This window comes from Oryctolagus cuniculus, chromosome 16 (assembly GCF_964237555.1).
Source record: "Oryctolagus cuniculus chromosome 16, mOryCun1.1, whole genome shotgun sequence".
Lineage (NCBI taxonomy): Eukaryota > Metazoa > Chordata > Mammalia > Lagomorpha > Leporidae > Oryctolagus > Oryctolagus cuniculus.
Genome location: NC_091447.1, coordinates 10,870,244 through 10,893,367, shown reverse-complemented (window position 1 = coordinate 10,893,367; position 23,124 = coordinate 10,870,244). Strand labels below are relative to the sequence as shown.

Sequence of the window (23,124 nt, the reverse complement as noted above, 5' to 3'; positions counted from 1 at the left end):
TGACCCTCTCTGTCTGCCACTCTGGTTTCCACTTGCAACTTTAATAAATGGAGTCATCTTTCTCTTGATCAATGGGACAAAAGTTAAAAGCAGGACTTGGAAGAATACACAAAAGAGCCTTAAAAGCTTTACCTAAATTTTAAACCCTAGTCATTTGTTTTCCATGAAAAAAAAAATTTTTGAAATTTTTTAAAACTTGGACTGCATTTTTTTGTTTCTGATTTTCCATTTTATTAAATGAGATAATTATATTTGCCGCATCGAATGCCAAGTCTTTCTCTTATTCATTACAAAGTGCTGAGCCATGTGTTAGCCATAGAATCCATTTATGTCTTCAGGTTTACACTCAATCCAGTAAGAACTATTGGGCTCGGTCTGCTTAGTCTATGAGGAAAGTTGAATCTAGAATCTTTAGACTTAAAACTCCTGATCCTAACTCCCAGTTTCTAACATTCAACTTTATGTTACATTTCTGGTAACTGTCTGAAGTTTCACACCTAGCAGAGAGATTTCGCTCAACAACACTTAATTAGACTTCTTCCGGGCCAAAGGCGTAGACTCTGGGCAAGACACAGAGCTACCAAATGCTCACCACGTTCCCACTACCAGCAGCCTCATTTCATTACCCTTGACTTATGACCCAGCAGTAGAAGTGAGATGTGAAAATAGAGTTACAGGATACGCTAAAAAAAAAAAAAAAAAAAAAAAAAAAAAAACCACCTCTGGTAAAGGAATAAAATCACGGATGAGGAGTAATGAGAATATTTATTTTCAAAAAAATATTTTTTAAAACACAGAATGACTTGCAACTTGTAGAGTTACTACAATGGATAGAAGGGACTATTTTGAAGCAAGGGTCATCTCTTTTTCTATTTTTTAAAAGATTTTATTTATTTTTTTTCAAATACTGGCTTCGCACCATAATATATTAACAGTTTTGTTTTTCCTTTTTTTTTAAAAAAGATTTATTTATTTACTTGAAAGAGTCACGCAGAGAAAGAGAAAGAGGTTTTTCATCTGCCAGTTCACTCCCCAATTGACCACAATAGCCAGTGATGCACTGATCTGAAGCCAGGAGCCAGAAGCTTCTTCCAGGTCTTCCACATGGGTGCAGGGGCCCAAGGACTTGGGCCATCTTCTACTGCTTTCCCAGGCCATAGCAGAGAGCTGGATTGGAAGTGGAGCAGCTGGGATGCAAACCAGTGCCCATATGGGATGCCGGCACTGCAGGTGGCAGCTTTACCCACTACACCACAGTGCCGGCTCCAAGGGTCATTTCTAACACTTCTGTATGTACCCATAGCTGCTGTGGTTACTATTTCTTGTCATAACTTGAGCCTACCATAGGCTTAGTTTGCCTTGTCTTTTCTATTTCTACCATACTCTTTACATTCTACTACCAATAACATTTAGAAAGTTTTCCACAGGAACACAGAATGAAAAGTACCCAACAGTGCAACTTTGAATTATGTCTGAATTGTGATGTGTACAACAGGCAAATGATGTAATATCCAAAAATGATTTTTTAAATTGCAAATTATGCTTTGCACTTGAAAATAAACATTTTCTTTTCTTTTTTCTTTTTATTTGACAGGTAGAGCTATTGACAGTGGGAGAGACAAAGAGAAAGGTCCTCCTTCCATTGGTTCACCCCCCAAATGGCCATCACAGCCAGCGCTGCACCGATCCAAAGCCAGAAGCCAGGTGCTTCCTCCTGATCTCCCATGTGAGTGCAGGGGCCCAAGCACTTGGGCCATCCTCCACTGCCCTCCAGGGCCACAGCAGAGAGCTGGACTGGAAGAGGAGCAACCTTGACTAGAACTGGCGCCCATATGGGATGCTGGAGCCAAAGGCAGAGGATTAACCAAGTGAGCCATGGCGCCGGCCCCTAGAAAAGAAACGTTTTCTAAGATTTACCTTTTTTTCTTTTGTTTTTGCTTCTCATGTAAATCGCCTCATGAAAGTTTCACTCAGCCTGAAACCATGAGACAGAAGAAGTTTCCACCATAGACCTTCTAACTAACACTCTAGCAAACTCTAGTAGAGCCTAGGAATTAGACTAGATATTACCATTCAATCACAGTGCCAGGAAGGCGATTCAACCAGCATGTAAGTTGGCAAAAAATAAAGCCAAACAAAATTCACTACACATTTGCTGGCAAAATATCTGGAAAGATTTTTCTACATTCAAGAATGAGTGAGCAGTGAAAAAACAAGGGCTATGGGAACATACTACAGGAAACTGTGAAGGAAATATCATTCATACTACTTAACTTGGTGAGCATGATTTACTATAAGAACCAAAATGAGATTTTAGAAAATATTTTAGCATCCTTAAATGTTAAGACATTAACCTTATAAAATAGGAGCCAAGCCTGCGCGGCTGCTCACTAGGCTAATCCTCCGCCTTGCGGCGCAGGCACACCGGGTTCTAGTCCCGGTCGGGGCACCGGATTCTGTCCTGGTTGCCCCTCTTCCAGGCCAGCTCTCTGCTGTGGCCCGGGGAAGGCAGTGGAGGATGGCCCAAGTGCTTCGGCCCTGCACCCCATGGGAGACCAGGAGGAAGCACCTGGCTCCTGCCATCGGATCAGCGCGGTGCGCCGGCTGCAGCGGGCCGGCCGCGGTGGCCATTGGAGGGTGAATCAACGGCAAAAGGAAGACCTTTCTCTCTGCTCTCTGTCTCTCTCACTGTCCACTCTGCCTGTCAAAAAAACAAACAAACAAACAAACAAACAAAACACAATGGAGGGCCAGCGCCACGCCTCACTAGGCTAATCTTCTGCCTTGTGGCGCCGGCACACCAGGTTCTAGTCCCGGTCAGGGCGCCGGATTCTGTCCCGGTTGCCCCTCTTCCAGGCCAGCTCTCTGCTGTGGCCAGGGAGTGCAGTGGAGGATGGCCCAAGTGCTTGGGCCCTGCACCCGCATGGGAGACCAGGAGAAGCACCTGGCTCCTGGCTTCAGATCAGCGCGGTGCACTGGCCGCAGCACGCCAGCCGCAGCGGCCATTGGAGGGTGAACCAACGGCAAAAGGAAGACCTTTCTCTCTGTCTCTCTCTCTTTCACTGTCCACTCTGCCTGTCAAAAAAAAAAAAAAAAAAAAACACAATGGAATGACTAAAGTGAAAGATGGATATAATACATAAGAATTGCAAGAAAATTAAAAACAGCAAAATTAAAATCTATGCTGGAGTTAATTTTATATATATGGTGAAACTTAGGGATTTTATTTCATTCTTCTGGATATATATATATCCAGATTTTCCAACACCACTTACTGAAAAGGCTATCCTTTCTCTAATGCATGTTCTGGACAGCAACATCAAAAAGATCTAAATGTAAGGTAGGAAACTTTGAAATCACTAGAAGCAGGGAAAACACTTCAAGACACTGATTTAAGTGATGACTTAGGGAAAAGACCCCAAAAGCACAGGCAACAAAAGCAAAACTAGACAAATGGGATTCTATCAACTCAGAAGCTTCTGTACAGCAAAGGAAACAATCAATAGAATGAAGAGACAGAATGTGATAAAATATTTGCTAGCTAGTTATCAGCCAAAGCATTAACATCCATAGTAAATCAGGAACACAAAACACTCAACAACACAAAACAACCAACCAGTTAAGAAATTTCAAGAGCATTAGGTGTTCAGTGATGTCACACATAAGAGTACTAATTGTTAAGTTGACAGTAAGAGTCACTGTGCACTAACTCCCCATGCAGGACCTCTGTCCTCAATGAGTTGTATTGAGTTACCTGTAAAACCAGTTCTCAGGTTTGTGTGTGTGTGTGTGTGTGTGCGCACGTATATGGAAATTGTTGAAATCTTTACTTAGTATAGAGTTGGTCTGTGCACAGTTAATTGATAACGAATCTTAATGGAGAATGGGACTGGCAAGGGGAGAGGGAGGAGGAGAGGTGAGAGTTTGGGTGGGAGGGCAAGTATGATGGAAGAATAACTATATCCCTAAAGTTGTACTTATGAAATTTGTATTCTTTAAAAAATAAATTAAAAAAGAGAAATGGGCAAAGGATCTGAATAGGCAGTTTTCAAAAGGAGAAAAATAAATGGGAAACAACTTTGAAGAAATGATTAATATCACTATGAACAGGGAAATGCAAATAAAAGCACAATGAAATACCACCTGACCCCTGTCAGAAAGGACATTATCAAAAAGACGGAGAGGAACAAATGCTAGCAAGAATGTGGAGAAAGGAGAACTCTTCTACACTGTTGGTGGGATTGTAAATTAGTGCAGCCACTGTGGAAAACAGTGTGCAGATTTCTTTAAAAGCTAGAAATGAATCTGCCATATGATCCAGCAATCCCATCACTGCTATAAACCCCCCAGATATTAACTTATTATATCAAAGAATTTTCTGCTCTGCCATGTTTATAGCAGCACTGTTCACAGTAGCCAAAACCAATCAAGGTATCCATCATCAGAAGAATGGATAAAGAAAATGTGGTATTATATACATAAACAACAGATATTATTCAGCTATATAAAAGAATGAAATCTTGTCATTTGCAGCAAAATGGATGGAACTAGAGGGACATCACATTCAATAAAATAAACTGAACACTGAAAGACAAATATGCTCTTTCTTATATGTGGGAGCTAAAATTAAAAAAAAATCACACACAGAATATTGATTACCAGAGGATGAGACAAATGGGAGGAATAAAGGCTTTTTGGGTGAAAAATAGGGGAAGCTGGGTATAGTTCATTAATTGTGACAAAGATACTAATATGAAACGTGAATAAAAAATCTACACTAGAAGCAATAATGAAGGGAATTTACATTTCATAGATCCAGATTAATGCTAATGGATACAAGCTTGAGAATCAACTGGAATACAAGGGAAAGGACTAGGATACACACAAGGAGATGAACATACGCAGGTCAGTGAAAGAATCAATGATGGCTCTCACGCGTAAATTAGACCAACCAAGTAATGGGAATAATTAAAGAAATTTCCTGCAAATAGGGAGACATGCTTATGAGTAAGTAACTAAAACTGTGCACCATGAAGAGGATCTCTTTTTTAAACTAACAAGATAAATAAAGCAGAACATGAGTTTCCAGAACCAAAAAAATGGCTGCACTACACAAAAAGAAACACAAACGAGGTTGACCTCAGACTTCTCCCCCTTGGTGCTAAACCCCTGAAGCATTTGACCACATTTCCAGATTTATCAGACAAAAAAAAATTTTGTCACAATGAATCTGTGTCTAAGAATGAGTAAAGGCAATAGAATTACATTCTTAAGAATGAAATGAAGTTGTCCACATATAGGTCTATATAACACATACACATAAAATATAAATATGTACTTTTAAAAATATATTTATACATATTTTATACTAATATTTTATAAAAACCTAGTATATGTGATTAAGTTGAGTTAATCTCCCACATAAATAAGATAGCTAATTTTATCATCTTCAGTGAGAGCTGAACATTTCAAGTAGGTAAGACAAATCAGTATATAAGGAAACTTCAAAAAGCTCATGGGAAAGTGGAATTAAGAGATAAGTTTATTTTTGTGCAAAAATACTTGAAATCCATGGATATTTTTTTCCTAATACACATTTCCATGAACTTTTTGTAAGTCTCTCATATACTTGAGGACAGTAACTTACATCATGACTACAAAAAGGACATTAGTGTCCCCATTCCAATGTAAGTAGTAACAGAAGTTAGTCTGGAAGATCTTTTACAACCCCAAACACATACACACATATACATACATGCACATAAACATATCCACATATGTGCACAAGCACACACACATACATATAGTATACACACATACACAAATACATGTACACACCATAAATATACACATGTACAAATACACAGGCATAAATATATTAATAGATATGCACAGTTGTCCACAAATACATAAATAAGTTTATTCTGTCAGAGGCCCAAAAGAAGAGGACAAAGCACTGAAAGCTATAACTGCATTTTAATTGTACTAACCTCTGAGTGCTAAAAAAAGAGTGATTATCTTTTATAGTTTTCTACATTTTTAAATCACCATGAATGCACATATATCAGTTTTTATAATTGACAAAAACGTTACTCAAAGTTCACATAATATGTCAATGACCTTTTTTGTATACTTCTACACAATTCTTACTTACTCTCATTCATTAGATTGCTGGTCCATATGTTTAGTATACCATAAATAAACATACTGAGCACCTTGCATATATAATAGCCATGGACCTAAAGGATAGGGTTATAGTGTAGAAAGCAGTCTCTTCCGTCATAGACAATTCATTGGAACACAATCTCCCAAATAAACAAATAATCATGATTTTCTGACAGAAAGATCGACTCTGTTACAAGGACCATAATAAATTTAATTTGGATTCAGTTGGCCAAAGAAGACTTCCTGAAGGAAATAAATACAAAATTGAAATTTGAAAAACCTGGATTAGCTGGAGTTAGCCCTGACTTGGGAATACATCTTTCATTTTTTTTTAAAGGATCAATGTTGTTCCCACACTGAAATATTCAAGCGTGTTTCACTTTCCATCATGATGAACCTACCACTCAGAACACATAAATTTAAAAATCCTTCTCATTAAATTTATATTAATGACTTTCATAAGTGTTGGTTTAGTTTCAGCACCACGACTCTATTGCACATTAGATTTTACTAAAATGATATTGTTACAGGGACCTAATTTATTCACACAGATTATGTAAGGTAACACAGTCTTAGGAAAAGACCATAAATTATGATTGGTGATGGGGAAGATAAAGCCAATCAAATTTCCTGCCAATAACATTTTTTATTTCAATGAATACCATGTGGTATAAACTAGAAGAATTGTATCACCAACTGGATGTTTTCTTGAGGGCTATGGCCAAGCCTCTTCTCTGTCAGGAAGAGTTGAGTAGAAGAGATGATTGGTGGAAAAAATAAACACATTGCACTTTTCTTGATGGTCAGAAGCACATAAACACCATTCTTGAACTTTAAATAGAACTAAACAGCACCTCTTAAGTCGAATATTTTACCCACATTTCAACGTAACACAAATTCCACTGGACTACATGGCAGCCAGACTCCCCAAAGCAGTCTCATGACCACTAAAGCAGCAGCAGGAATCTGGGCTGTTGTTTATCTGACCTAGAGTCTCATCCAGGCTCTCAGTGGGGCTACCTGGAACTGGCCGCGCCCTGGTCTCTGTTTTGGGCCCATTCATATTCTCACTGGAGATGCACTGGAGACTTTTACCAACAGACTGAACTCAGAGAACAATCTCCCCTGGGAACACTGTTTTGCTCTTTACAAAGGAAGGTGAAGATTTGAATGGTGTGCCTTGAAAATTACATGAGTTTACTTTTAGATGTTTTTCATTGCACCAAACAGCACAGCTCTTACAGAATGGATTTAAGCAAAGAGCCTATCCCTTATAATGTATGTGTTTCTTCTTCCTTTCTTTTTAGTGGAACAACCATGGAGCGCTTGAATCACTTTCTTTTGGAAAAAAAAAATGCAAATATTCTCAAAGACTAGCTAAGTGACTTTTTAAAACACACCTACAGCAAATAGATATTAAATTCAAAAGAAAGGAGTTTGATACTTACAAACATATTATTATCAAGCCTACTAGAAATGGAAGTCTGAAATCAAGGTTATTAGAAACACTGAAATGAATTTTGAGAACATGTGGGTTATAAGAGTGTGTAGGTTATAGGGAGAATTTAAGCTTGGATCAAAGCCAGTGCAATATGTGGAGGAGTAAGGGAAGACGGCACATTTCATTTCCTATGGATTTGGAAGAGTACAAAATGAAAGTCACCAATCAAATACATGCTGTATCCCAATGTCAGTAGAACATCATTAGTATAAATTACATACTTTGCATGATTTAAAAAATACTCTGCCTTTTCCCTTTAAGTGTGAAGATGTAGTAGTCATACATACAAATAAGACAATAAGCAAGTTACTCAGCTACATGAAAAATATTCAAAAAGTTATTGGAAATGTACATTATGAAAAAACTGCATGGATTTCAAACTTTTAGGTAGCAAAGTAAACTTATTTGAAATTATATTTTCCATAAAATTTTTGAAATACCCTCATAAAAAACATAAATTGTTTAGTCATTCTTTAGCAGTACTACTATGCCTGCAAGTCATTTTCAGTGTGTTCAAATCTGAACTAGTAAATTAGTGCTAACTATCCAATTAGTATTTGTTGATTCTTACCAAAGTTTATTCAATGCCTAACAAAGTCCTATGTTTTTAAAAATATAATCTCCCATTTGGACAATCCATTAAATATAAAAAGACTCAAAGACCAGTGTCCTGTTTGCTTTTGGAATACATGCTATGATAAATACCTTGATGCAGACATAATTATCTGAGCTGACCTAGTCTTTAGGTTGAATGACCAGGTTAAGATTGCATCGAGACGCCATCATTTAGTTTCATGGTCCCCCATTTCATCTGGATTTTCCTAGGTCCTACAAATCCTATCTGTTTGGTGACACTGTTTTATCAAGCTTTCAGACTCTCTCTAATGTTTGGAGACCTTGCTTCCTTCAGACGGAAGGAAGGCATGAAAAGTAGAGGAAACCAACATCAGGAACAGGCCACCCCTCTTAATCAAGGGAAGACATTCTGTCTTCTGTAGGATTCTAATAGACCGTAGCCCATATGGTAGCAGCAATGTGAAACTTTATAATTAAGCTCACTTTTTAATCATGAATGATGTTTTTAGTGAAAGAAAACAGGCCTTACAATCGGATGGCTGCTACTTTCTCTGAAATGTTAAGGCTGCATAAAACACAGTTTCAAAAAAAAAAGAGAGAGAGAGAGAGAGCAACAAAATTCTTAAAGGCAGTTGCTCAGTTGCTCTTCCTCCACACAAAAAGTAGGCCTCCTTTTAGGGATCTGGTTCTGTGTAAAACTCTGAATACAGAGAGGTAGCCCTGGGCATACAAAAGGCTTCCACTGATGCCCAGCAGCAGGGCTGGGTTGACAAGGCAGATTTGCTTGGCTCCAGGAAGTAAAGGGATCAAAGGCAGGGGCTAATGCAATGAAAGCAGTCCACCTAGGCTCTCCTCTGGGGTGGAATGCTGTCCTGCAGAACAGTGCCTTGTAAAAAAAGGAGCTCCTATGCGTGTTTCTTAGAGATGCCTATCAGATTTGAAGAACTTGGCTGTTGCATGCGTTGACTTTAATGTAAAAAAATGATCTCAGGGCATGGGAACATGATTTCCACAAAGGTATTTTAACTTTTCCAAACACAAAAGTTTGCATGAGATCACAGAAGCCGAGCCGGCGCCGTGGCTCAATAGGCTAATCCTCCACCTTGCGGCGCCGGCACACCGGGTTCTAGTCCCGGTTGGGGCGCCGGATTCTGTCCCGGTTGCCCCTCTTCCAGGCCAGCTCTCTGCTATGGCCAGGGAGTGCAGTGGAGGATGGCCCAGGTGCTTGGGCCCTGCACCCCATGGGAGACCAGGAAAAGCACCTGGCTCCTGGCTCCTGCCAGGATCAGCGCGGTGCGCCGGCTGCAGCGGCGGCCATTGGAGGGTGAACCAGCGGCAAAGGAAGACCTTTCTCTCTCTGTCTCTCTCTCTCACTGTCCACTCTGCCTGTCAAAAAAAAAAAAAAAAAAAAAAAAAGCCACAAAAGCATGCTCTCTGAATCCTGAAAACTGATTCAGAAATCAATCAGATAACCAGTGAGAGCCTTTGGGGAAGGTACAGACGAATTCTCCCCATGTTGCATCCGAGTTCTAACACTCTCAGGGCTACAATATCTTAATACATTTCATCAACAACATTTGCGAACTAGAAGAGGGTGCAGTAGGCAAACAGGAATGATTACCCACACATGTGTGTACAGCACAGCTCCTTTGCTGCCTTGCAGAGGGAATGGCGTGCCTCTTTTTTGGCATGTGTTCCTGCCTTGAGCTTCCTCTGGCCTTAGAATTATCTGGCAGGTTCTGAAATATCAAAGACAGCTGTGGACCAAGGAAGAGGTCGATCAAGAAGCCCACCCAGAGGTCTCACGGTAAATGGAAATGATACTACAAGACATGGGTACTTCATAAAGTTCATGAAAAAATGGGATTTCTTGAAATCTATGCACTGTATTTTCATCATACACATTTCCACGACCTTTTTGAAGACTCAGACAAAGTTAGCCTTGGTACTATAGACTTTCATGAGTCATTTGCATAGGAAGTCAGAAGACAACAATGAAATAATAAGAAAACAAACTGGGTAAGAGGCAGGCTTGAGAGTCAAATGAGGAAGCCAAAAGCACCGTAAATTTCCTAGTGGCCAGGCTCCTAGAAGGCCACAGACCGAGGAACACTGTTTAAAGAATGTTGCGGGGATTTTTTTATTTCCAATTGGGACCCATGCACCTGTTGATGTATTTTCCAGGTCCTTGGATGATAACAATTTATGAGGCTATTAATACTAAGCCTAAGATTTATCAGATGCGCTGTTTGTCTTATGGCCAATAGAACCTCATAAAATTTGGGCTGAGTTGGGTTAAAATGGAGCACTCTGCTATCACAGTCATCCAGAGCATTTAAATCGGTTAATCCTACAAGAACGGTGCATTTCGTCTGCCTATTAGAGAGTCTTGAGGGATTCCTACCAGTTGCAGGGCCAGGCTGGAGGGGCCGGTCCATGGCTGGGTGAGGTAGAACGGAGGCAGCAGGGGAGGAATGTGCCCTGGAGACAAGACGATGTTTGTCTAATCCATCCGTGCCAACCACAGCCAGCTGAGCTTGGCGCATCGAGCGCGCACGTGTGTGCTGGGGCTCCAGGAAGGGCTGTTGCCAAGAAAAGAGCACAGTAGAAAGAAACATGAGACCTGGATGGAGGGAGACACTGAGAGCGACATGTCAACAAATTAAGTTCATCAGGTCAGAGACATAATAAACGGTGTGAAGGAGAAAGAGAAAAAAAAATAGAGAAAGAGAGAGAAAAAACAAGATCCAGTCAATAAATCCATTCAACAGATGTTTTCACACTGACGGCCAGGGCCTGTCTGCCCGGCTCAGGACGAGGTGATGGCAGGAAGCCTGTCAGTTCGAACTGATTGAAAGAAACAGACCTTTAACCCTGTGAGTAACATCGACTTAGACTCACTTCCTACCTTGATACCAAGGTTCTGAAAACAGCCCCCAAAGTGTCGCCAGACAACGCAGGAAAACAATCCAATTGCTTTCAAACTGCCAACGAGGCTCAATTCTCAAAATTCTAATCGGAATTTATGTCTGTAACATTGCCAATGAAAGGAGGGGTGGCTCTAAATGGCATCAATTAAATGGTTATATGTTGACAGTTTTCATATAATGGGAAAGAATAATGAATTTTTCAGAGTTTGTAGGATGGATTCTCAATATTATAGAATTATATCGTTTATAGAATATTAAATATCTTCTTGGTGATTTAACATTATTATCCTTCATAGTTCTCAAGTTGTTGAATCAAAGAATCAGAATTTGAAAACTTCTGGAAGATTCCCTTAGTATATCTATTACTCTCTCCAAAAAGGCAGTTTCTAAGACATAGGCCATTAATTTGATCATCAAAACTACATGGTGAATATTTCCTCTTTTCAACCTCAAGGAATTCATAACTTTTATCCCGATTTTATGTGTTGAGAGATCTTTAGCAGTTTCCTGGAAATACACAGTATGAAAAACCAAAGCAGTATTTCAAAAATTTTTGGCACCAAAATAAACATCTTTTAAATACATTTTTGCACAAAAGTATCCTTTTATCTTACACAGTACGTGTGTGGATTAGCTGAACAGTGTCAAATTATTTTTGTCACACATCATGGATAATGAAAGAGATGCTCCCAGTAGTTAACACAGTCACTTAAGTATATGCCTACCTCCTATAATTTAAAAATGAGCATACTCCTCTGCATTGATCTATTGTGCTAGCATTTACTCTTACAACGCTTAATGCAAACAGCACTGCCCCTTAGGGAAGTCTAACTTCCTGTTAGATTACCTGCTCTCCTTGTACCCAAAATATGACATTGTATGTCACACTCTTCTTGTGTTTCCAGCTTAAGGCCCGGCACACCCTCAATGTACAGGTTACTCCCTTAGTGAGAAAGCTAACATATCTAAATCCAGCATAACTGTACTCAACGTATATTATGTGCCTTCATGCTGTAGTAGCTTTCTTTGTATGACATAAGTTAATGCCACATATAAGTAAACATGTTTATGAATATCAGCTTAGTTATAGACTGTACGCAGAGGTTTGTCCATTTCTTTAAAAAAAAAAAAAGGAAGAATCACTTAAAACTAAATTTGAAATATTTTGCCCTGCCGAATAATCAAATTGAATTGAAAGGCATTTATCACACACTCAGTTTTTGGGCATGTGACCTAAGGACCAGGATGTCTTGATCAGGATGTGGTTCTAGTTGAAATGATTTTAACACTTCTACATGAGTCTCTCCTGTTTGCTTGAGTGTTTCCATGTTCAACGCCCTGAGGATACAGCAGTAAGCCAGGCAGAGCCCCTCCTCTCACGGAGCTTACGCTGATTATAAGAAGGCAAGTATGTGATGACCACTTAGGGAGGTCTTCCAGCAGGAAAAGGAAGCAATTCTGCATGTGATTTAAAATGTAGTAATAAATATTTACCTAATTGCTTCTAATTTCCATCCATCTCTTCTGTAGTCTCTCTCTCTCTTTTTTTTTTTTTTTTTTTTTTTGGACAGCCAGAGTTAGACAGTGAGAGAGAGACAAAGAGAGAAAGAGAGAGAGACAGAGAGAAAAGTCTTCCTTTTCCATTGGTTCACCCCCAAAATGGGCGCTGTGGCTGGCCCACTGCGCCGATCCCAAGCCAGGAGCCAGGTGCTTCCTCCTGGTCTCCCATGCGGGTGCAGTGTCCCAAGCACTTGGGCCATCCTCCACTGTCCTCCCGGGCCACAGCAGAGAGCTGGACTGGAAGAGCAGCAACCGAGACAGAATCTGGCACCCCAACTGGAACCAGAACCTGGTGTGCCAGCGCCGCAGGCGGAGGATTAGCCTAGTGAGCCGCGGCGCCAGCCTTCTGTAGTCTCTTTAACCCTCATCTAAACCAATGCAAAAGTCTCCTGACTCATCTCTGTACTGCTAATTCCAACTTGTCCTATTAGTTCCTGCAAGAGTTCTCTTCCTAAAACCTTGCTATAGGCTGGCGCTGCGGCTCACTAGGCTAACTCTGCCTTGCGGCGCTGGCACACTGGGTTCTAGTCCCGGTCGGGGTGCCGGATTCTGTCTCGGTTGCCCCTCTTCCAGGCCAGCTCTCTGCTGTGGCCAGGGAGTGCAGTAGAGGATGGCCCAAGTACTTGGGCCCTGCACCCCATGGGAGACCAGGATAAGTGCCTGGCTCCTGCCATTGGATCAGCGTGGTGTGCCGGCCGCGGCGGCCACTGGAGGGTGAACCAACGGCAAAGGAAGACCTTTCTCTCTGTTTCTCTCTCTCACTGTCCACTCTGCCTGTCAAAACAAACAAACAAACAAACAAACAAACAAAAAACCTTGCTATATGCAAAAAGTTGATCAAAAAGGCTCTGAATATCAAACATGATAAAAGAACCATCTCAGCCTGTCAACTGGGCTTTTTCTGAAATAAAATCGATCTCCATTTTTGGCTTCAAGTCATCTAGTGATTTTTTAGATTCATCTGAAAACTCTACCCACTGCACAACAGATAAAAATTCCAGTGGTCCCTGATGATGTTTACCTTTGTGGGTCCCTTCCTGAAAAGAAACACTAAAATTACATTTTAGGCCCACATTGTCATGTATCAAGTTCATCATTAGATATTACTTGTGATTATACTTATTTTCTCTTCTGATTAAGAAATTAAAAGTTAAGAATTGTGTGAGTCCCTAAAAGCATCATGGGTTCCAGGAACAGCTTCTACTCTGTCTAATAGCAATGATGAGGCCAGCCCTGTCCTTCCTGGGTCTGTCACCCCTCTGGGTGTGCCCTCGCCACCCCACATACAGCACTTGCACACATACTCTAAAGTGCACTTCAAGCTTTACAGACAGCCTTTGCAAGCACCCACATTAAACATGGTTCCCCCTTCTTTCTTATTCCTATCTCACATCCTTGCCTCCCTCCTTTTCCCTGCCTGAGTATTTTAAACTTTATAAAAATTTATTTTCACTTCATTTGAAAGGCAAAGAAAGAGATAAGATCTTCCATCCACTGGTTCTCACTCCAAATATGTACAACAGCTGGGGATGGGTCAGAGCAAAGCCAGGAGATCAGAACTCCATATGGGTCTATCAAGTGGGTGACAGGGACCAAAAAGCACTGGAGACATCCTGGGCTGCCTCCCAGGGTGCACTTTAGCAGGAAGTTGGGTTGGAAGGGAAAATGCTGGGACTTGGATGAGGCAGTCCCACATGGGACACTGGTGTTCCAAGTGGCATCTCTACTGCTGTTTCGCAACACCTGCCCTGTTGTCTTTCATGTATTAGAAAATTACTGCATGTAATAACTATTGCATGAGATGAGAACAGGGAATTCTAAGCTAAGAAAGTGATAGTTTGAAACACGGAGGATAAATTGGAACTAGGAAGTGGAAGAGTGAAAGGAAGCTCCAGCTACGTTTTGTATGTGTGTTGGTTTGTGCATATGTGTGAGTAGGTGAACACATGCATGTGTCTGAGGATCTTTTCTTGTATATTTGAAAATGCTGTGACGCAGAAACTCAATATATTTCATCTGTTAACTTCTTTCCTGCTTTAGTTTAATATAGTTTCCTATGCTTTCCAGAAGGTAATTAGCTGTGCAATAAAGAATATACAATAGCTATCTTTTTTTTTTTAATTGACAGAGTTATAGACAGTGAGAGGGAGAGACAGAGAGAAAGGTCTTCCTTCCTTCCGTTGGTTCACTCCCCAAATGGTTGCCATGGCTGGTGCTGCGCTGATCTGAAGCCAGGAGCCAGGTGCTTCCTCCTGGTCTCCCATGCAGGTGCAGGGCCCAATCACCTGGGCCATCCTCCACTGCCTTCCCAGGCCACAGCAGAGAGCTGGACTGGAAGAGGAGCAACTGGGACTAGAACCCGGTGCCTATACGGGATGCCAGCACCGCAGGTGGAGGATTAACCAAGTGAGCCTTGGCATCGGCCCCTACAATAGCTATATAAAAGTTAGAAATTCTGGTTTTCTTTTCAATAACGTAGCCATGTGTTAGGTGACTGGGGTCACTCAATGTTTTATTTCTTAACAAATTGCTCAATGTTGTACCATGTAAATCACACCATCACTTTCTTTTTTAAAAATTGCATATTTCTTCCTGTCTTTGGGCTTCACAGAAACCCTACAGGATAACAGAATGACAGTTTGCTAAATCATAAGCATGATATAAAAGTTATATCTTAAAATTAAACTTTACAACCTCCCAACCAACATTCTCCTTATCTAGCGTCTACCATTAGGAATCTGGCTGTGTAGGTGAGGGGAAAGCAAGTACTCATCCAATAGTACTTATTCATTCATTACATATAAGCATGCACCTATTACCTGCTACCCAAGCAGAAGGCAACAGACCCTGTGTTGTGTTGTACAGACAGCAAAATTAATGAAGTATGGCTCCTGACCTTGTGGGGCAACTCCCAGAATGTATGCACCACCTTATTCCTAGTATTAAGTTCCATGAGGATCTGAGCTTTACCTGTATATTCCCATGCAGTGTTAAAAACAAGACATAGAATCATCCTTATGATTTCACAATGAAGACAAGATAAAACGAGAAAGTCTGTTATAGACAATCATTACATGAAAAAACTCAAATAATAGTGGAGAAAAAAAGATCAATCCCCAAAGGACAAAACCCTGAAATGAGTTAGCTTGGAGTCAAGAGATAGAGGGAAAAGTTATGGTTTCAAATTTTGTTATACTTTTATGTGTTTCCAAGTTTTCTGTTTTCCACCTACATTAAACTTTCAAGAAAGATGGCAAATGTTATTTAAACTAAAGAATCGAATTTTCAAACACTTCATAAGGACAGATTCATAAACATAAGACTTAAAAGCAAATAGGGGTCAAATATTTTTGAGCCTTCTTCCAAAAGAGGAATATAAAACACAAAAAAAGTGTGTTTGCTTTCAAAAAGAGTGAGTGGAAGAAATGTGTGCTTTTAAAAATGAAGTATGGATGCTAATGTATGGCGAGAGTTGTAACAACCAGTAAGCCACACATTATTAGGGTGCATATTATTCATCTAGGTATCATGAAAGGTTTGGCCTCTTTTATATCAGAGGGAGGTATCCTTCCTTACCAATAAAAACCATTCTTCTTACACCTGCATTCCACATTGAAAGTCCTGGCTCTGCTCCCAATTCCAGCTTCCTGCTTTGTGCAGTCCGGGAGGCAGCAGGTGATGACCCAAGTAGCGGAGTCCCTGTCACCCACCTGGAAGACCTGGATTGAGTTCCTGGCTCCCGAAGCTTTGACCTGGCCCAGCCCTGGCTCTCACAGGCACTTGAGAGTGAATGGGCAGATGGGAGAGTTCTATCTGTTTCCCTGCCTTTCAAATAAATACACTTTTTGAAAAACAAATTAAAATAAAACCATCCTTCTTAGGATGAAAACTGAGATATATTTTTATGTTGTAGCTGGAATTGATTAAAATGTTTCACAAAACATTTTTTTCTGCTGGCAATTTTAATAAGAGCTAATGCCCCATGGTTGTTTCCCATACTTTTAGGTAAGTGTGAAAGGTCCTTTCTTAAATTGTCAGAAAATTAAAATGTCAAACAGTTCAGAACCTATTGTTATTAAAATGTATGAAAATCCAAATTAACATTTCATTTATTTTGTATTATTGGAAAATATGTCATGTCTCTTAAGTGAAATATAAACACACCTCCCCCAAAAGTATTTCTAATTAAGGCATCTTTTAAATATACTGTATTGACTCCATTTATTGTGTACACATTAGTCTTTCTTTTCTCAAGTGACTTAGCTAGGGACTTTGTTTTGATTGGTTACTTCTCCAGTGTGTCATTCAGGGAAATTCTCCCAGGGTATGGAGTGCAATACGATTTTTCCTTATGTGGAGAGGTCTGAGACCACTGCGACTGAACACCATCTGTCACCTCCCACAGACAAGAGCTGCTAAATTGCTTTCACAGAGTCGTTATTAGGCACCTGTTTTGTAAATTTCCAATATTGGCCAATAGACATCAATGCCACCATGACTTCTGCCTTTCTAGTTTGTGGGGTGTAGGCACTGGCACCTGTCTGACGGGGGGTGGGGTGGGTAGAGGTAGGAACCGGCACAACGTTCTTGCTTAGAATGAAATAATTATTTCAAGGTAGCTGGCTAACAGAGCTTACCACGTGGTTAGCCACTGAGTAAAGGAGATTTCAAGTTTCTAGATTTTGTAGTTACAGTGACTTTTTTTAAACTTTTATTTAATAAATATAAATTTCCAAAGTACAGCTTTTGGATTACACTGCCCCCCCCGCCGCTATAACCTCCCTCTCACCTGCAACCCTCCCGTCTCCCACTCCCTCTCCCATCCCATTCACAACAAGATTCATTTTAAATTATCTTTATATACAGAAGGTCAATTTAGTATATACTAAGTAAATATTTCAACAGTTTGCACCCACACAGAAACACAAAGTATAAAGTACTGTCTGAGTACTAGTTATGCCATATTTCAGGTATGGAAAGCCAAGACACTCTGGCCAAAAAAAAAAAAAAAAAACAAACAACCTAAATGAAATATCTCTATGAGTGAGATCCCAGCGGAAAGAATGGGTCATCAAAGAAGGAGGTACCTTTCTCTGAAGGGAGGAGAGAACTTCCACTTTGACTATGACCTTGTCTAAATAAGATCGGAGTTGGCAAACTCAAGAGGCTTGCATAGCCTTGGCAGCTCATGACAAGAACCTCCGGTGATTACTGACGTCATAAATAAGCGTGCCAATTGTTAAATCAACGGGAGTCACTGTGCACTTACTCCCCATTTTTTTTGCTTTTAATTATACTTGTTTATTTGAGAGGTGGAGAGAGCAAATTCCCATCAGCTGGTTTACTCCCAATACCTGCAGCAGCTGGGCCTGTGCTGGTGGAAACAGGGAGTGGGAACTCAGTCCAGATCTCTCAAGCTGGGGGTAGGGATCCAACTACTTAAGCCATCACCTGCTGGCTCCCAGGGTGCACATCAGTAGGAAGCTGGAGTCCTGAGCAGAGCTTTGGGGTAGGACGTGGGCACTTTAACCAATATCTTTACTTCTAGGCCAAATGCTTGGCTCAATTCTTTGCTTTAGTTTTGCTTTCTGTTGCTATTGCTAAGAACCTATTTCATGGCTTCCAGGTTTCCACTTTGTTCTGGTTGGTTCCATTTGTTCCCAGATGTGGGCTATAAACAAGCACACCATGCTGCTTTAGCGAGAAAAAAAATCAGTTATTCCAGGCAGTAATTAGAGTTATGTGAACTGGTTTAAGAAAAAATAAATCCTAAGACTAAAAAGAAAAAATCATGGACAAAAATCGTTTAAAAATAAAATACTAAGTTTCCAATTAAAATTCTATTCCTAAAGCCATTTCCTTAAAGACTATGTTCTCCTTGTTGGATTTTATGAATAAATTAAATTTTGGTTTTGGTTCTCAGTGTCTTGCTTTTGAAAAAAATAGAATTGTACATATCCCTAGAGGTTATCTTTTAAGATGCCAGGGGCTGGTGGGAATTTACATACTTGAAGTCTTTGTATTATTCTGGATGGGTGTAGAAATACTGGTTAATTTTAGACTTTGAGAAACTAAACATGCATGTTAATAATTTAAGAATAGTTATTAAATAAATAGAAATAATGAGCATAACTCAAAAGTTGACAAAAATTACTAAGAAGAAGAAAATAAAAAAATAAAAATAAGTAGAGAAAAAATGGAGCGCTGAAAAAGCTGAACAAATATAAATCAGAAAATAAGATGCTAGAAGCCAATCCCCTTATATCTCTAAGCACACTTGATAGGAATTACCCAATTTATCAGGTAAAAAAATGGAGGCAGTCAGGTTGAACTAAAAATGTTAAAAAGTTATATTGTTTGGCAGAGCAAGATGAAATTAAAATGTTTTCTGAAAAAAAAAAACTATGAGGCAAATATTAACACGATAAGAGAAGCAATATTCTTGTGCTGCCATATAAAATAGATAAGATAGACTTTGGTAAAAAAAAATACTAAGGGCCATAGAAGGGACCATAAAATAATCCCCAAATTCGAAATTTGTAGGTACCTTATAACATAGACTCAAATCTTGAAAATACACAAATTGGCAGAACTATTGGGAAAAACTAAAAAAGAAAATGTGAGTAAAGAGAGGGGAAAAAAGCTAAAGAAACTTTTATAGATAACATTTTAAAACTTTATATAAAGAGGCTGGTGTTGTGACCTAGCTGGTAAAGCTTCCACCTGGCATTTCTGCATCCCATATGGGAGCTGGTTTGAGACCTGGATGCTCCACTTCTAATCCAGCTCCCTGCTAATTTGCCTGGGAAAGCAGTAGAGGATGGCCCATGTGCTTGGGTCCCTGCACCCACATGGGAGACCCAAAGGGAGCTCCTGGCTTCTGGCTTTGGATCAGCCCAGCTCTGGCCTAGCTCTGGCCCAGCTCTGGCCCAGCTCTGGCCATTCTGGATGTTTAGGGAACGAGCCAGTGGATGGAAGATAACACTCTCTCTCTCTCTCTCTCTCTCTCTCTCTCTTTCTATCTCTCTGCCTCTCTTGTTCTGTAAACTCTGCCTTTCAAATAAATTTAAAAAGTCTTTAAAAAAACTTTATAAAAATATAGGGTCATAGATCTCAGTATATGAAAGATACATCCTAATTTAATAGCGATAGAAAAACTCAGTATCATAAAGATAAAGGTTCGACCCAGATTAATCTGTAATTTCTGGAAAGACTCAGCTATCCTAAATTTTGTACAGGAGAGCAAAGACAGAGATAACTAATATCATTTTTAAAATAAAAAAATAATTCTGATAGGCCTAAATACACATATATACTTCCTAAAAGCTAAACTAAGCTAACACAGTATTAGCACTAGGATAGATTAATGGAGTAGAATGGAGAGCTCATGTGCTTTCCTGTGAACACATGGGGACTGGACAAATAAGAGGTGACCTAAAGGTCAGCAGGTAGACAAAACATGTCACTAAATGGCATAAATGGTCATTTTTGGGAAAAAAACTAATCTGGATTCCTACCTAATACTACATACATAAAAAACCCTGAAAGTGATTACATGTAAAATACATAACTTCAAAGAATAAAGTGGAACAGAAAAATGGACAAATATTAATGGGGATTTCCTAGATAATTAAATATTTCAATAAACCAACAAATATATAACTGAGACAAAACCTTACTGGTAATCAAAAATGCAAATTAAAATTACCCTGAACTACAATTTTATTCTCATCACATGGATCAGAAATTTATAAGTCTGGTAATTATAAGCGTTACTGAAAAAAGGATAGTGAGAACAAAACATAAATTGCTTATAGGAAAGTAAATCATTTTAGCCACTTTAAAAAATAATTCACAGGGCCACTGCTATGGTGTAGTTTTGGGATCCTATATGGATACCAGTTCGAGTCCCAGGTGCTCCACTCCCAATTCTGCTCTCTGCTATGGCCTGGGAAAGCAGCAGCAGATGGCCCACGTGCTTGGGTCTCTGCACCCATGTGGGAGACCCAGAGGAAGCTCCTGGCTTCTGGATTCACACTGGCCCAGCTTGGGCTGTTGTGGTTATTTGGAGAAAGAACCAGAGGATCGAAGATTTCTCTCTGTCTCTCTCTCTTTAATTCTGAATTTCAAATAAACAAATAAATCTTTTGTTAAAAAAAAGAATAATTCACAATCATTTAGTTAAAATGAAAATGTCAGTAAATCATAGTAAAGCAAAAGAATATGTCTATGACAGCAAAAGACCATGTCTGTGACAGCTATTTTTTAATTAAGCAAACTAACATTATATATTAGGTATGCAAATGGATAAATATAATGAAATATAAATAATGGGCAAGCATCATGGCATAGCTGGTTAAGTGGCCCCTTGGGATGCCCACATGCCAAACTTCACAGCCAGTGTAAGTCCTGCCTCTTCTACTTACAATCCAGATTCCTGCTAATAAATCCTGGGAAGTAGGAGGTGATGATCCAAATACTTGGGCCCTGCCACCCCTGTGGGAGACCCAAATGGAATTCTGGAGTCCTGATTTCAGTCTGTCCCAGTGCTGGCTGTTGGGGGAAATTGGGAGTGAAGAAGTGGGTGGAGATTTTCTCTGTCTCTCTTGTTACTCTGCCTTTGAAGTAGATGAAAATAAAATAAATAACATTTAAGAGATTATGAATAAACAGACAAAGAAATACATGGAAAATAAGCAGCAAATTTAGAACAGAAGGAACCAGAGAGGTATGCAAGAAGAGCAAGATATCCAGGAAACTTCAATTATATTTGCATGTTTTATTTCTTAAGCTGGATGTTACAAGTCCTTTATTGTAATCTTTATCATTATTTTTTGTATCTGAATATATATATATGAAATAAACTTTTATATTTAAAAATGCAATTAATGATTATAATAGGATTGACACATCGATGTTACTATAGTAATTATCATTCCATTTAAAATAGTTTTAGAGGGATGGGCGTTTGGGCAGCAGTTAAGATGCCACTTGGGACATCTGCCTCCCATACTGGAGTGCCTATGTTTGAGTACCAGCTGTGCTTCTGATTTCAGCTTCCTGCTATTGTGGATCCTGGAAAGTAGCAGATGAAGGCCCAAGTACTTGGACCCCTGCCTCTGAGTGGGAGATCCAGAAGAGTTCTGGGCTCTTGACTTTGGCCTGGCCCACTTCCAGCTGTTGTGGTCATTTGGGGAGTGAGCCATTGAATAGAAGTTCTCCCAATGTTTGCCTGTCTCTGTCTTTCTACATTTTGAATACGAATGAAAATAAATAAATAAAAATTAAAATAGCTTCATAAACAAAATCACACTTTTTATGAGAAAAAATTTTTGAAATACAAAAAGGAATAATGAGTGAAGTAATAAATGGAGAAAATGTCTAAGTGGAGAAAGGAAATTAAAATAATTATGGAAATATCTTTTTAAGTTGAAGTATGCTCCTTCACTTTAAGGCTATATATTCATAATGTATTCATTAATTTGTATCAATTGTGGAATAATTTCCGTGATAGGTAACTGAACACCATGACATGTACAATTAAATATATTTTACCTTCAGAATTTCAAGATTACCACTAGCTTCATCTCAGTAAAGAAACTATTAATGATATACAACATAAGAAATTAGTGCAGAAAGATATAAACTGGGAACTTAAAATAAGGATTTGGAGTAGGAGAAAAACACCAATTTAAAATATAGAAACTTAAAATAATACAAACCAACAGGTACACGCCAATATTACTGAGTTGTTGAAGCAAATAGATGAGGTTCTACTCATTTAATTTTTAGGTAACAATAGAAGAAAGCAAATAAACTTACTAATATTTGATAAATGGAGAGACACTACCATTTATACCCAGTTCCTGCTTTGAGGGTCATGTGACACAAACCCTATGGAAATATCCCAACACAGAAAAGAAAGAATGATTTCAAAATTTACTGCATAATTACAGTAATCAAGAGTATGGTTCTTGCATAGAGAGAGACATGTAGATCAATGAAACTGAATTGAGATTACAGAAATAAACTTTTATGGTTATGATAAATTGGTTTTCAACAAAAACACCAAATGAATACAATGGGGAATGCATTTTTAACACTCTTCTCCCATTAAAGACTTTTCAACACATGGAACTGGGACAACTGAGAAACCACCACTGCTTTTCTGCAAAAGAAGAAAACTGAACCCCTTCCTTATAACATATCCCCAAATTAATTCCAAAAGGATCATAGAACTAAATATAAGATAAAAACCATAAAACTTTTAGAAGAACTATAGATGTAAACCTTCTGAGTTATAAGACCAAAGGCACAGGTGACACAAAAAATAGATAAATTACTTATCATTGACATTTAAAACTTCTATGACTTTTATGCTTCATAGGACAT

General features: G+C 39.2%; 1 protein-coding gene across 39 annotated transcripts in view; it reads right to left on the bottom strand.

The window, feature by feature from the left end:
- Positions 1–23,124, bottom strand: part of HDAC9 (histone deacetylase 9) — a 1,002,499-nt gene that overhangs the window by 263,555 nt on the left and 715,820 nt on the right. For all 39 annotated transcript variants that reach the window (XR_011383068.1, XR_011383069.1, XM_051853225.2 and 36 more), the window contains one exon: positions 10,647–10,824. Coding sequence is in view for 37 of the 39 variants with exons in the window: in XM_051853225.2 (XP_051709185.2) it covers positions 10,647–10,824 (178 nt within the window). In the remaining 2 variants the exon portion in view is untranslated. The remainder of the gene's footprint in view (positions 1–10,646; positions 10,825–23,124) is intronic.